This window comes from Schistocerca gregaria, chromosome 4, assembly GCF_023897955.1.
Source record: "Schistocerca gregaria isolate iqSchGreg1 chromosome 4, iqSchGreg1.2, whole genome shotgun sequence".
Classification (NCBI taxonomy): Eukaryota; Metazoa; Arthropoda; class Insecta; order Orthoptera; family Acrididae; genus Schistocerca; species Schistocerca gregaria.
In genome coordinates this window covers 430542087-430555364 of record NC_064923.1, presented here as the reverse complement: position 1 = coordinate 430555364, position 13278 = coordinate 430542087, and the positions used below count along the sequence as shown (strand labels likewise).

At 42.0% G+C, this 13278-nt stretch overlaps 1 protein-coding gene across 2 annotated transcripts in view; it reads right to left on the bottom strand.

Moving 5' to 3' along the window:
- The window catches only part of LOC126267081 (DNA polymerase epsilon catalytic subunit 1), a 266885-nt gene that overhangs the window by 49748 nt on the left and 203859 nt on the right, over positions 1-13278 (bottom strand). The window contains exons 30-31 of one of the 2 annotated variants that reach the window (XM_049971944.1): positions 5244-5372; positions 1453-1569 (exon numbers count right to left, since the gene is read on the bottom strand). In XM_049971944.1, the coding sequence (XP_049827901.1) occupies positions 1453-1569; positions 5244-5372 (246 nt within the window). Of the gene's footprint in view, positions 1-1452; positions 1570-5243; positions 5373-13278 lie in introns of those variants that run through there. The other variant, XM_049971945.1, reaches the window with a different exon arrangement.

Here is a 13278-nt window from a genome sequence, read left to right as displayed (position 1 = left end):
GACCAGTGCTTTCCTCTCCCGCAACTATCCTGCAGACCTTGTCCACAAACAGATCTCCCGAGCAATACATTCCTCCCTGTCCAACAACAATATTCCCACCCTCAGACCACACAGAAGCATCCCCCTTGTCACCCATTATCATCCTGGCCTCGAATACATCAATAAATTACTCCGCCAGGGATATGACTTTCTCAAGTCAACCCCTGAAATGAGATCATCCCTTGACAAAATTCTCCCCACACCACAAACAGATCTCCCGAGCAATACATTCCTCCCCGTCCAACAACAATATTCCTACCCTCAGACCACACAGAAGCATCCCCCTTGTCACCCAATATTATCCTGGCCTCGAATACATCAATAAATTACTCCGCCAGGGATATGACTTTCTCAAGTCAACCCCTGAAATGAGATCATCCCTTGACAAAATTCTCCCCACACCACCCAGAGTTGCCTTTCGTCGTCCCCCTAACCTCCGTAACATCCTTGTTAAACCCTGCAATATTCCCAGACTACCTTCTCTACCCAGCGGTTCCTACCCCTGTAACCGACCCCGCTGCAAAACCTGCCCCATGCATCCCCCCACAACCACCTACTCCAGCCCCGCTACTAGGAAAACATACACAATTCAAGGCAGGGCCACGTGTGAGACTACACATGTCATTTATCAGCTGACATGCCTGCACTGCACAGCCTTTTACATTGGTATGACAACAACTAAACTGGCTGAGCGCATGAACGGACACAGACGAACTGTCCGCCTAGGAGATGTCCAATACCCAGTAGCGGAGCATGCCCTCCAGCATAATTCTAGGGACCTAGGAACCTGCTACACTGTATGTGCCATTTGGCTTCTCCCACCCAACACCAGTCCCTCTGAACTGCAGAGATGGGAACTTGCACTCCAGCACATCCTTTCATCCCACCATCCCCCTGGACTGAACCTACGTTAAACAACCTCACTCCCATTTACTTTTCAGTCTTCTCCTCTTTCCCTTTCCTCTTTAGCCATTCATGCATCTTTCCATCCTACATCTTTATACTATACACCTCTTTACTTCTGTATGCATCCTCTTTGGTTTGAAGCTGGCACAGTACCTGCAGTAGAATATCTTTGGCTTCCCTCTGACAACCATGCCTCCATCCTTGCTACCTTCCCGTTTTCCTTTCCCTGTTGCTTCATAACCTGGGTTGTGAGTAACTAAATCCACTTTCCCTTCTTCCCTTTCTTTCCCCTCTCTCCTCCCTGATGAAGGAACATTTATTCCGAAAGCTAGGAACTTAAATTTTCGGTTGTTTTTTTGTGTATCTATCGGCTTTACTGAGCTGAGGTAAGTACTGGCCAGCCCCTCTATCTCTTTGTTAGTAATTGTTTTAAGAAAATATTTGTTTGGTACTTCACAGTTAATGTGTCTCCTAGTGGTTATTACACTACTGGGAAGAAGTTGATACCTGCATATGTTGATAAACAGCACTGATGTAGCCAGCTATCACTGCGCTAACGTTCTCTCGGCAACCTCCAATGTTTGGCAGGAACTCCAGCAAATTCCAGTTCATAACAATAGTTGGCTGCAGAAAATATGTAAATATTATGAACAAGAAGTTGTGAATAAGTTATTCATGATTAATGAAGCAGCAAACAATAATGAATGCCACAGGGAAACAAATCTGCAACAGTGTCTCATTAAATTTTTCTGAAAGCAATTAACCTCAGAATATGTCAAATTGTAAAATAACGTTAAAATACACTCCTGGAAATGGAAAAAAGAACACATTGACACCGGTGTGTCAGACCCACCATACTTGCTCCGGACACTGCGAGAGGGCCGTACAAGCAATGATCACACGCACGGCACAGCGGACACACCAGGAACCGCGGTGTTGGCCGTCGAATGGCGCTAGCTGCGCAGCATTTGTGCACCGCCGCCGTCAGTGTCAGCCAGTTTGCCGTGGCATACGGAGCTCCATCGCAGTCTTTAACACTGGTAGCATGCCATGACAGTGTGGACGTGAACCGTATGTGCAGTTGACGGACTTTGAGCGAGGGCGTATAGTGGGCATGCGGGAGGCCGGGTGGACGTACCGCCGAATTGCTCAACACGTGGGGCGTGAGGTTTCCACAGTACATCGATGTTGTCGCCAGTGGTCGGCGGAAGGTGCACGTGCCCGTTGACCTGGGACCGGACCGCAGCGACGCATGGATGCACGCCAAGACCGAAGGATCCTACGCAGTGCTGTAGGGGACCGCACCGCCACTTCCCAGCAAATTAGGCACACTGTTGCTCCTGGGGTATCGGCGAGGACCATTCGCAACCGTCTCCATGAAGCTGGGCTACGGTCCCGCACACCGTTAGGCCGTCTTCCGCTCACGCCCCAACATCGTGCAGCCCGCCTCCAGTGGTGTCGCGACAGGCGTGATTGGAGGGACGAATGGAGATGTGTCGTCTTCAGCGATGAGAGTCGCTTCTGCCTTGGTGCCAATGATGGTTGTATGCGTGTTTGGCGCCGTGCAGGTGAGCGCCACAATCAGGACTGCATACGACCGAGGCACACAGGGCCAACACCCGGCATCATGGTGTGGGGAGCGATCTCCTACACTGGCCGTACACCTCTGGTGATCGTCGAGGGGACACTGAATAGTGCACGGTACATCCAAACCGTCAACGAACCCATCGTTCTACCATTCCTAGACTGGCAAGGGAACTTGCTGTTCCAACAGGATAATGCACATCCGCATGTATCCCGTGCCACCCAACGTGCTCTAGAAGGTGTAAGTCAACTACCCTGGCCAGCAAGATCTCCGGATCTGTCCCCCATTGAGCATGTTTGGGACTGGATGAAGCGTCGTCTCACGCGGTCTGCACGTCCAGCATGAACGCTGGTCCAACTGAGGCGCCAGGTGGAAATGGCATGGCAAGCCGTTCCACAGGACTACATCCAGCATCTCTACGATCGTCTCCATGGGAGAATAGCAGTCTGCATTGCTGCGAAAGGTGGATATACACTGTACTAGTGCCGACATTGTGCATGCTCTGTTGCCTGTGTCTATGTGCCTGTGGTTATGTCAGTGTGATAATGTGATGTATCTGACCCCAGGAATGTGTCAATAAAGTTTCCCCTTCCTGGGACAATGAATTCACGGTGTTCTTATTTCAATTTCCAGGAGTGTATATTGTTCTTTTTGAAGAAATTAGAGGAATAAAATAAAGACATTGTCGTAACAGCAAGAGAAAATAAATGACACATTACAAAATTACACCTTAGACTTAAAATTTATCATTCTCTAGTTACAGTTTTTCTTCATAATTTATGGTGTTGTTTCATGTAATATATTCTTTGGCTTCCAGATAAATACATAATATTTGTACCTGCAAGAAGAAGAATGACTTACAAAGAAGAAAGAGGAAGAGAAGAGCACCTGAAAGATCTACCATTTTGTTCTAAGATAATGTAAGGAGTCATAAGCAAAGCCAGTCATAATATTTAATGAGAATCTTCACGAATAACACTAGGAAGGCATGGACAAGAAGAAAGTTTTATTTTATAGTGCCTTTTACTGTTTTCACTTATGTGAGACAAGGGGAACGTAAATGCTAACAATTTAAACTGTTTGTTAATAGTGGGTCTCAATGTATTTTCTCTTAAATTGAGTGCTTGGGCACAATACTAAAGCTGGAACATTATTATCACAATCGTCACAGTTTTCTTATACAAACTAAATATTTCCCATTGTCACTGTGTGATTACAGCAATACCACCTTTTGTAAATTCAAATTATCTGCAATCAACAATGAAGTCACTGTTTTATATGGCATCGAAAAAAACTTTCATCTGCCTCGGGAATTTAAGTAAAAGAGGTAACTGAGAAGCAATGAAAAGGACTTAAGTAAAAGAAATTTTATCTGGACTGCTGTCTTCAGTAACTTCAAGTTAATTATGTGTTTCAATTTTACAATGTAATTTTTAAGAGCATTCTCATTTTATTCTCTGGATATGTCTGAAATAAAGCAGAATACAAAAACAATAAAATGTCCTTTCTTTATGCACTTAAACCACAAGCATGAACGTTGAACATTAACAGATAGGATTTGTATAGTGATAAACATTGGCACAATTGCTACTACACATGTGGAAAAAAACTAAGCATGCAGGTACTAAATATAACCACCACTTCCCAATCAGTTCAGAGCATTATAGCTCTATTTTTGATGCAACAGTTCATTCAGGGTCATACAATTAGTGTACATGGGACAAGAGTTATCAGAGTCTAATGGAGAATCACCAATCACGATGATTGCCATAACTGATTAACATTTGTATTTCATTCATTTACATCATTTAATAAGTATTTGAAAGCATATTTGACTCTGTCAATGTGATGCTCTAAATTGAAGATGAGGGAGAGAAAACAAAAATGGTAATTGTCGTTGGTGGTGGTGGTGGTGGTGGTGGTGGTGGTTAGTGTTTAACGTCCCGTTGACAACGAGGTCATTAGAGACGGAGCACAAGCTCGGGTTAGGGAAGGACTGGGAAGGAAATCAGCCGTGCCCTTTCAAAGGAACCATCCCGGCATTTGCCTGAAACGATTTAGGGAAATCACGGAAAACCTAAATCAGGATGGCCGGAGACGGGATTGAACCGTCGTCCTCCCGAATGCGAGTTCAGTGTGCTAACCACTGCGCCACCTCGCTCGGTCTGTCATTGGTGTTTGACACTTGAGTGACATAACAATTCACCAGTCAGCAAGTGCTTACACACTTGAAATCGCTTACTTTCCCACGCATTGTTCTTGGATTAGTAATGTCAGATGACTTAGGAATACTGAGTAAAACAGTTATCAGGACAGTATGTACAATAGCATTTGAGCAATAGATGATAACATACAACTGTGTGGGGATAAATAAATGAACTTAAATTTGTTTATAGCAGCAAAGATTTCTCAAACTGTGTAGAAAAAGTAGTCTACAGTTGGGTAAGAAAGCTGGGAAAGGAGATATTCTACCATTGCCAAAGCAAAATTCATACTCTAGTTAAATGTATGGTTTTATTATTTGACAGTTGTTTTGTTGGGTGTTTATGAATATATGTACAAGTTATAAAACTAAACAAAATTAAAATACACAGAAATAACGGAAATTAGCTGCTGTTATGGAATACTGCTTAAAATAAAGGAAAAGTATCTTTCGATACGAAATAAGAAGTTGTTGTTACATAAATAATGAATATGACATGGGCAAACTCACTTCATCATCCTCAGCATCATCATTCTGGCTGGTTACATCATTAACATCACCCTTTTCTGCTAAATTTGCTCCATCACCAGCACCAGCCAGCCCTTCTGGTAATTTACCCTGCACACCAGCATGATTTGCCTGCAAAACAAGATTTACTAATGAATTACAGTGAAACCCACAATAAGCTGTTGTAGAATTTTAAAAAATGGCTCAAGAAAACACACTGTGAAATGAACAAATTTAGGAGCCAAGAGAGAACCCATGGCTAGTTTCAAGCGATACCCCATTGTTGTAATGGCGACCAGTATACCTAGTGCTTAAGCCCCTACAACCATCTCAACCAGCAGCCTTATCCCAGCTATCCCAATGAACATATGACTTCAACAACAATTCCCACGAGTGCAACCAGGATAGCCTGTTATAATCCATGTTACAAGCCTATGGGAGTGCCACAAGCTTACTTCATGAACTGGTTTCAGGCCAACATGATGCCAGGTATTTTTGCAACTACATAAAAGCTACCAAAGCTTTTCTCAATATTCACATCACCTGTCACAATTTCCACCATCTTCAACTTGATGTCCACAAGCCTTAACTGGCAGTCGCACAGGAGATGTTAAGAGCCACTGCATAGTCACTGGCTAAATTTGGAACACATTATGGACAATGATCTGGCTCATAATAGCACTCAAAACATAAATGATGGCACATGCATGCTTATTTTCTTATTTAAACACGTCAGACTGGCGAGAGCCAACTTGTTCGAGAACAAACCTTCAGGTCTACGAACGAGATTTACAATCCTCCACTGGAACATTTACTTAGCATCATTTAACAGAGAAAGAAAGCCTGTGCCTTGCAATGCATAATGTTCATCCATAAATTATGGCTATCACAGAAATGGAAGGTCTAATATCCAGATAAGTTTCTCCAGATATAAAATAATTCGAGGAGACCGGATTGGTGAAGGGGGGGAAAATGCCAGCTATTAAACTAAAGTATGCCAGCAATTAATGATATTGCACACCTTACATATAAAGCTAGCAGTTGGCTTATTTACAATCATGTCATTTTACTATTCACCAAAATCAGTCATATTAAATTATTTATGGCAGGAAATCTTAAAGACATAACCACTATTTGTGGTGACCTCGGTTCTCGTGTTACAGCACGGGGTTGAGAGACAATTGACTGAATGGTTTTTCCTTCACTAATAGAAGACAAAACAATTTGTTTTTTTAAATGGCATATCATCCAGGATGCTACTTTCACCTATGTGAATAAACTTAGCTGTTGTCATATCTGCCTTCGTTGATCTTTTATTCTAATATGTGATTGGGATGACCTGAAAGACACTGTGGCACTGGATCATCATCCTTTCCTGGTCTCTTTAACAGCAAACTTTGCCACCCTTGATGGCAGAGACATGCAAATGAAACTGTGACAAATCTAGCTTTGAATGATATTCCACATGAGCAAAGGAGGAAACAAACAAAGTTCACTGTATCTTGCTGGAATGTATAGTGTATGATTGGTTCATGACTGTGTTGAAGAAAGCAGCTTCTGCAACCGTTCAAAGAAAACATATTTACAACCCCTGCAATAAGCAGACAATAATTTGCCGGAAAGTATAATTCTCGGAGCCTGCTACTTTTAAGATCAGTATTAATAGAATTTGGAGAGCAGCCTGTTAGATGAAATGAACTGAAAATACTGTTGTGTCAATGACAGGGTCAAGTGACCCTTGAAACAATGCACAGTGCTAACAAGATGGACACATGGTGGAAAGTTTAGAAATATTAAATATGCTCGCAACAGTGGATATACAGAAACAGACTGGACAAAAGATTTTAAAGATACAATATGACTACCACTGGTTAACCCTCAAACAATTTAATTTGGGCTCATACAGAAGGATCACTTCATACACCAGCTCATTACAATGGAAGTAATTAACTAATTACATATCACCAGTAAATGGCCGACATGAAACCCCCCCCCCCCCCCCTCCATCCACATGTGTGTGTGCACTCACACACAAAAACTGTCACTAGAATATTTAGTTCAATTATTTTATCCCACAACATAATGTTTATTGTGAATATGATCAACGAATAAGAAACGAAGTAATTATGAGTAACTAACCAAGAGGGCTTCAACTGGTGATGAAGAAAACATCTTCAACCACCTGCAGAATGACAACATTTGACCACCAACATTTGCCATCAGTGACATTGCTGTACAGGACTTCTGATAGTTTGGGAATATTATAGACTTTACATAAAAATTGTAGAATTTTGCACTTAATCATGGCTAACACTTTATTTAAGAATCATGAAAGAAGGTTGTATACGTGAAAGAGGCCTGGAGACACTGCAAGGTTTCAGACAGGTTATATAATGGTAAGACAGAGATTCCGCAACCAGGTTTTAAATTGTCAGACATTTCCAGGGGCCGATGTGGACTCTGACCACAATTTACTGGTTATGAACTGTAGATTAAAACTGAAGAAACTGTAAAAAGGCAGGAATTTAAGGAGATGGGGCCTGGATAAACTGAAAGAACCAGAGTTTGTAGAGAGTTTCAGGGAGAGCATTAGAGAACAATTGATAAGATCAGAGAAAAGAAACACAGTAGAAGAAAATGGGTAACTTTGAGAGATGAAATGAAGCAGTAGAGGATCACGTAGGTAAAAAGACAAGGGCTAGTAGAAATCCTTGGGTAACAGAAGAGATATAGAATTTAATTATGAAAGGAGAAAATATAAAAATGCAGTTAATGAAGCAGGAGAAAAGGAATACAAATGTCTCAAAAATGAGATCAGCAGTAAGTACAAAATGGTTATGCAAGTATGGCTAGAGAAAATGTAAGGACGTAGAGGCTTATCTCACTAGGGGTAAGATAGATACTGTCTACAGGAAAATTAAAGAGAGCTTTGGATATAAGAGAACCACTTGTATGAATATCAAGAGCTCAGATGGAAAACCAGTCCTAAGCAAAGAAGGAAAGGAAAAAGATGGGAGTATATAGAGGACCTATGCAAGGCGATTTACTTGAGGGCAATATTATGGAAATGGAAGAGGACATAGATGAAGATGAAATGGGAGATATGATACTGTGTGAAGAATTTGAGAGAGCATTGAAGGACCTAAGTCAAAAGAAGGCCTTGGGAGCAGACAACATCCTGATAGAAGTTCTGATAGCCTTGGGAGAGACAGCCATGACAAAACTCTACCATTTGGTGAGCAAGATGTACGAGTCAGGCGAAACAGCCTCAGCCTTCAAGAAGAGTATAAAAACCCCAATCATAAAGAAAGATGGGGTTGACAGTTGTGAAAATTACCAAACTATCAGTTTAAAAAGTCATGGTTGCAAAATACTAACACGAATTCTTCACAGACGAATGGAAAAACTGGTAAAGCCGATCTCAGGGAAGATCAGTTTCGATTCCGTAGAAATGTTGGAGCATGCAAGGCAATAGTGACCCTACGATTTACCTTAGAGGGCAGGTCAAAGAAAGGCAAACCTACATTTCCAGCATTTGTAGACATAGAGAAAGCTTTTGACAATGTTGACTGGAATACTCTTTTTCAAATTCTGAAGGTAACAGCGGTAAAATACAGGGAGCGAAAGGCTATTTGCAATTTGTATAGAAACCGGATGGCAGTTATAAGTCGAGGGGCATGAAAGGGAAGAAGTGGTTATGGGAGGGAGAGAGGTTTGTAGCCTATCCCCAAAGTTATTCATCTGTATATTAAGCAAGCAGTAAAGGAAACAAACGAAAAATTTGGAGTAGGAATCCATGGAGAAGAAATAAAAACTTTTGAGGTTTGCTGATGACATTGTAATTCTGTCAGAGACAGCAAAGAATTCAAAGAACAGTTGAACAGAATAGACGGTGCTTGTAAATAGGATATATGATGAACATCAACAAAAGCAAAACGAGGATAATGGAATGCAGTTGAATTAAATCACGCAATGCTGAGGGAATTAGATTAGGAAATGTGACACTTAAAGTAGTAGGACAGTTTTGCTATTTGGGGAGCAAAATAACTGATGATGGACGAAGCAGAGAGGATATAAAATGTAGACTAGTGATGGCAAGGAAATCATTTCTGAATAATAGAAATTTTTTAACATTGAGCATAGGTTTAAGTGTCAGGAAGTCTTTTCTGAAAGCATTTGTATGGAGTGTAGCCATGTATGGAAGTGAAACATGGGCGGTAAGTAGTTTAGTCACAAAGTGAATAGAAGATTTTGCAATGTGGTGCTATAGAAGAATGCTGAAGATTAGATGGGTGGATCATGTAACTAATGAGGAGGTACCGAATAGAATTGGGGAGGAGCGGAATTTGTGGCACAACCTGACTAAAAGAAGAGATTGGTTGGTAGGGCATGTTCTGAGGAATTAAGGGATCACCAATTTAGTATTAGGGCAGCGAGTAGGGTAAAATTCGTAGAGGGAGACCAAGAGATGAATACACTAAGCAGATTCAGAAGGATGTAGGTTGCAGTAGGTACTTGCACAGGATACAGTAGCATGGAGAGCTGCATCAAACCAGTCTCTGGACTGAATACCACAACAACATCAAAATTTTATTCTAAACTTTCTTTTCAAATGCCTTTCAACCAAGGTACCAGCTTGAGTTCCTGCAGTGTCCATGAGAACTGTAGCATTTGCATCATGCCACATTTCCAGTGCTATGCTGAGTAAACCAGCATCCCATCACCATGGTGCTGAATAACAAGCCCCATACATTTGTGGGCAGCTAATAGGATGTGTGAGAAGGGGATCGCATGATTGTTACAGGCTGCAACCTGGGGAGCACAGTGCAGTCAAGTCACTCTCTTTTACTTCAACTTCGAAATTGGGTAGGCGGCTTCCTGCCATTGGCCTCCGATTCTGTTCTCCTCGATCGGCCACTAGCTAGCTCAAATGTGAGCCAACTTCTCTGAATTTCCTATTACTATGTACAGCTATCACCCAGAGTGGCCGATGCTCTCACCGTCCATCCTGTATTAGTCCTTATGTAAGCCATAATTTCAGAATATAGTCAAAATTCTGTTTATTTCTCTCTTTCATTTCAAACCTCCTTTCCGAAGACCTCACCATTCTCAATCAAGCCATTACTTCTTGTGCCTGTACAGATTGGTGTCAGAAGTCAGGATCCCCCTGCATTTGGTTTCAAGGGAGGTGCAACATTTTGGTTCGTGTTCAATGCTGTGTGGCCAGTGATACATCAGCAAAAACCAGGCTCTAACTGGCTGCCATCCGAAATAGCTTCAGAAAAGGATGGGGGAACATATGATACTCATATAATATTAATGGCCAACATCTTTGGTGTGTTTGCTCAGGGTAGATTCCTCACTGCAGGCTTCTTTGATTTATCGGTTGAGTGCAACTCAGGAATCTCTAAACTAGCGTGTAAGACTCACACTGTGAATACCAGACACCTTCATCATAGGTATCTGCAAACATTTGGTTGAGTGATGAGATGCTGCAACTATGCAGAATATTGCAAGGCCTCATGCTTGGAGGGGCCCTCAGCCCAATACTATACAGTGCATATAATGCTGATGCTGAAACTTCTGTACATATACTCAACTGCCACATTTATGCAGGATACCTGCCATATACTAGTTCGAGTTGACGTACTACTTCATGACAGACTAAAAAATGTCAGCATTACACATTTGGTTCTGAGGACAGGACAAGTGACAAACATTTTTATATGACTGCCACAATGTTCAATCTGTATTGATCACCATTGGTACAACTAGAGCTGGACTAGTGTGTGATCATCTGATAAATAAGACAAAACACATTGTCTTAGAATCTGTATTGGAGATATGTCCTGAACACCAACCAGCTGCTCTCATGAAGGCAGCAAAATGACTCTTCGTTTCAGCATAATTTCCAGCAGGCTAATTTATGTTGTCAAAAATTAAGACTCTCTGGACATAGAAAGGATAATGCGAGTGCCAGTTCATTTTGAAGAACATAAGAAAAAAAAAAGGTGTTAGTGTCATTTGTGAATGAACTATCCTGGCCATCACCTGATGGTGATTTATAGAGGGGAGAAAAAAAGAAACACTGATCCTGAATATGCGTACACTGTTAATGCCAGTGTATGACCAAGTATTTCTTTTATTAGAAAATTGTGCAGTTTGACCATCCTGCCACACCCCCTCCCCCTCCTTTTAGTAACAGAACAAGAAAGTATTGGAATTATATGTTATACCAAAGTAACAAGATATATGTATTTATTCGGATCCCACTCCAGCTACTGCCAGGTCTGGGTGGTGCTGACAAGGCCTCTCTGTTTGGCTCGGTCCTCCGACCACTTTTCTTCCTCCACTTGCTGCCAGGTCACACCTCTCCTTTCCACAGATATTCTCACTCCCGTTTTCCCACCCACCTTTAGTTCTTCCATAATTTTGGGAAGTCTCTCCCCATGCATCCTCTTAACATCCCCGTACCATCTTAATCTCTCTTTTTCTTTTTTAAGGTCCTTTCTAATATCTACATTCCTTACTCTGTCCATTTTTGTTTTTCCCTTAACTGCTCTGCGAAATTTCATTTTCCCTGCTTGCAGTCCGCTTCAGTCCTTTTTTGTCATTGTCCATGTTTCTCCCCCATAGGTGACAACACCTTCCCCCATGAACCATGGACCTTGCCGTTGGTGGGGAGGCTTGCGTGCCTCAGCGATACAGATGGCCGTACCGTAGGTGCAACCACAACGGAGGGGTATCTGTTGAGAGGCCAGACAAACGTGTGGTTCCTGAAGAGGGGCAGCAGCCTTTTCAGTAGTTGCAGGGGCAACAGTCTGGCTGATTGACTGATCTGGCCTTGCAACATTAACCAAAACGGCCTTGCTGTGCTGGTACTGCGAACGGCTGAAAGCAAGGGGAAACTACAGCCGTAATTTTTCCCGAGGACATGCAGCTTTACTGTATGATTAAATGATGATGGCATCCTCTTGGGTAAAATATTCCGGAGGTAAAATAGTCCCCCATTCGGATCTCCGGGCGGGGACTACTCAGGAGGATGTCGTTATCGGGAGAAAGAAAACTGGCGTTCTACGGATCGGAGCGTGGAATGTCAGATCCCTTAATCGGGCAGGTAGGTTAGAAAATTTAAAAAGGGAAATGGATAGGTTAAAGTTAGATATAGTGGGAATTAGTGAAGTTCGGTGGCAGGAGGAACAAGACTTCTGGTCAGGTGACTACAGGGTTATAAACACAAAATCAAATAGGGGTAATGCAGGAGTAGGTTTAATAATGAATAGGAAAATAGGAATGCGGGTAAGCTACTACAAACAGCATAGTGAACGCATTATTGTGGCCAAGATAGATACGAAGCCCACACCTACTACAGTAGTACAAGTTTATATGCCAACTAGCTCTGCAGATGATGAAGAAATTGAAGAAATGTACGATGAAATAAAAGAAATTATTCAGATAGTGAAGGGAGACGAAAATTTAATAGTAGTGGGTGACTGGAATTCGAGTGTAGGAAAAGGGAGAGAAGGAAACATAGTAGGTGAATATGGATTGGGGCTAAGAAATGAAAGAGGAAGCCGCCTAGTAGAATTTTGCACAGAGCACAACTTAATCATAGCTAACACTTGGTTTAAGAATCATGAAAGAAGGTTGTATACATGGAAGAACCCTGGAGATACTAAAAGGTATCAGATAGATTATATAATGGTAAGACAGAGATTTAGGAACCAGGTTTTAAGTTGTAAGACATTTCCAGGGGCAGATGTGGACTCGGACCACAATCTATTGGTTATGACCTGTAGATTAAAACTGAAGAAACTGCAAAAATGTGGGAAATTAAGGAGATGGGACCTGGATAAACTGAAAGAACCAGAGGTTGTACAGAGTTTCAGAGAGAGCATAAGGGAACAATTGACAGGAATAGGGGAAAGAAATACAGTAGAAGAAGAATGGGTAGCTCTGAGGGATGTAGTAGTGAAGGCAGCAGAGGATAAAGTAGGTAAAAAGACGAGGGCTGCTAGAAATCCTTGGGTAACAGAAG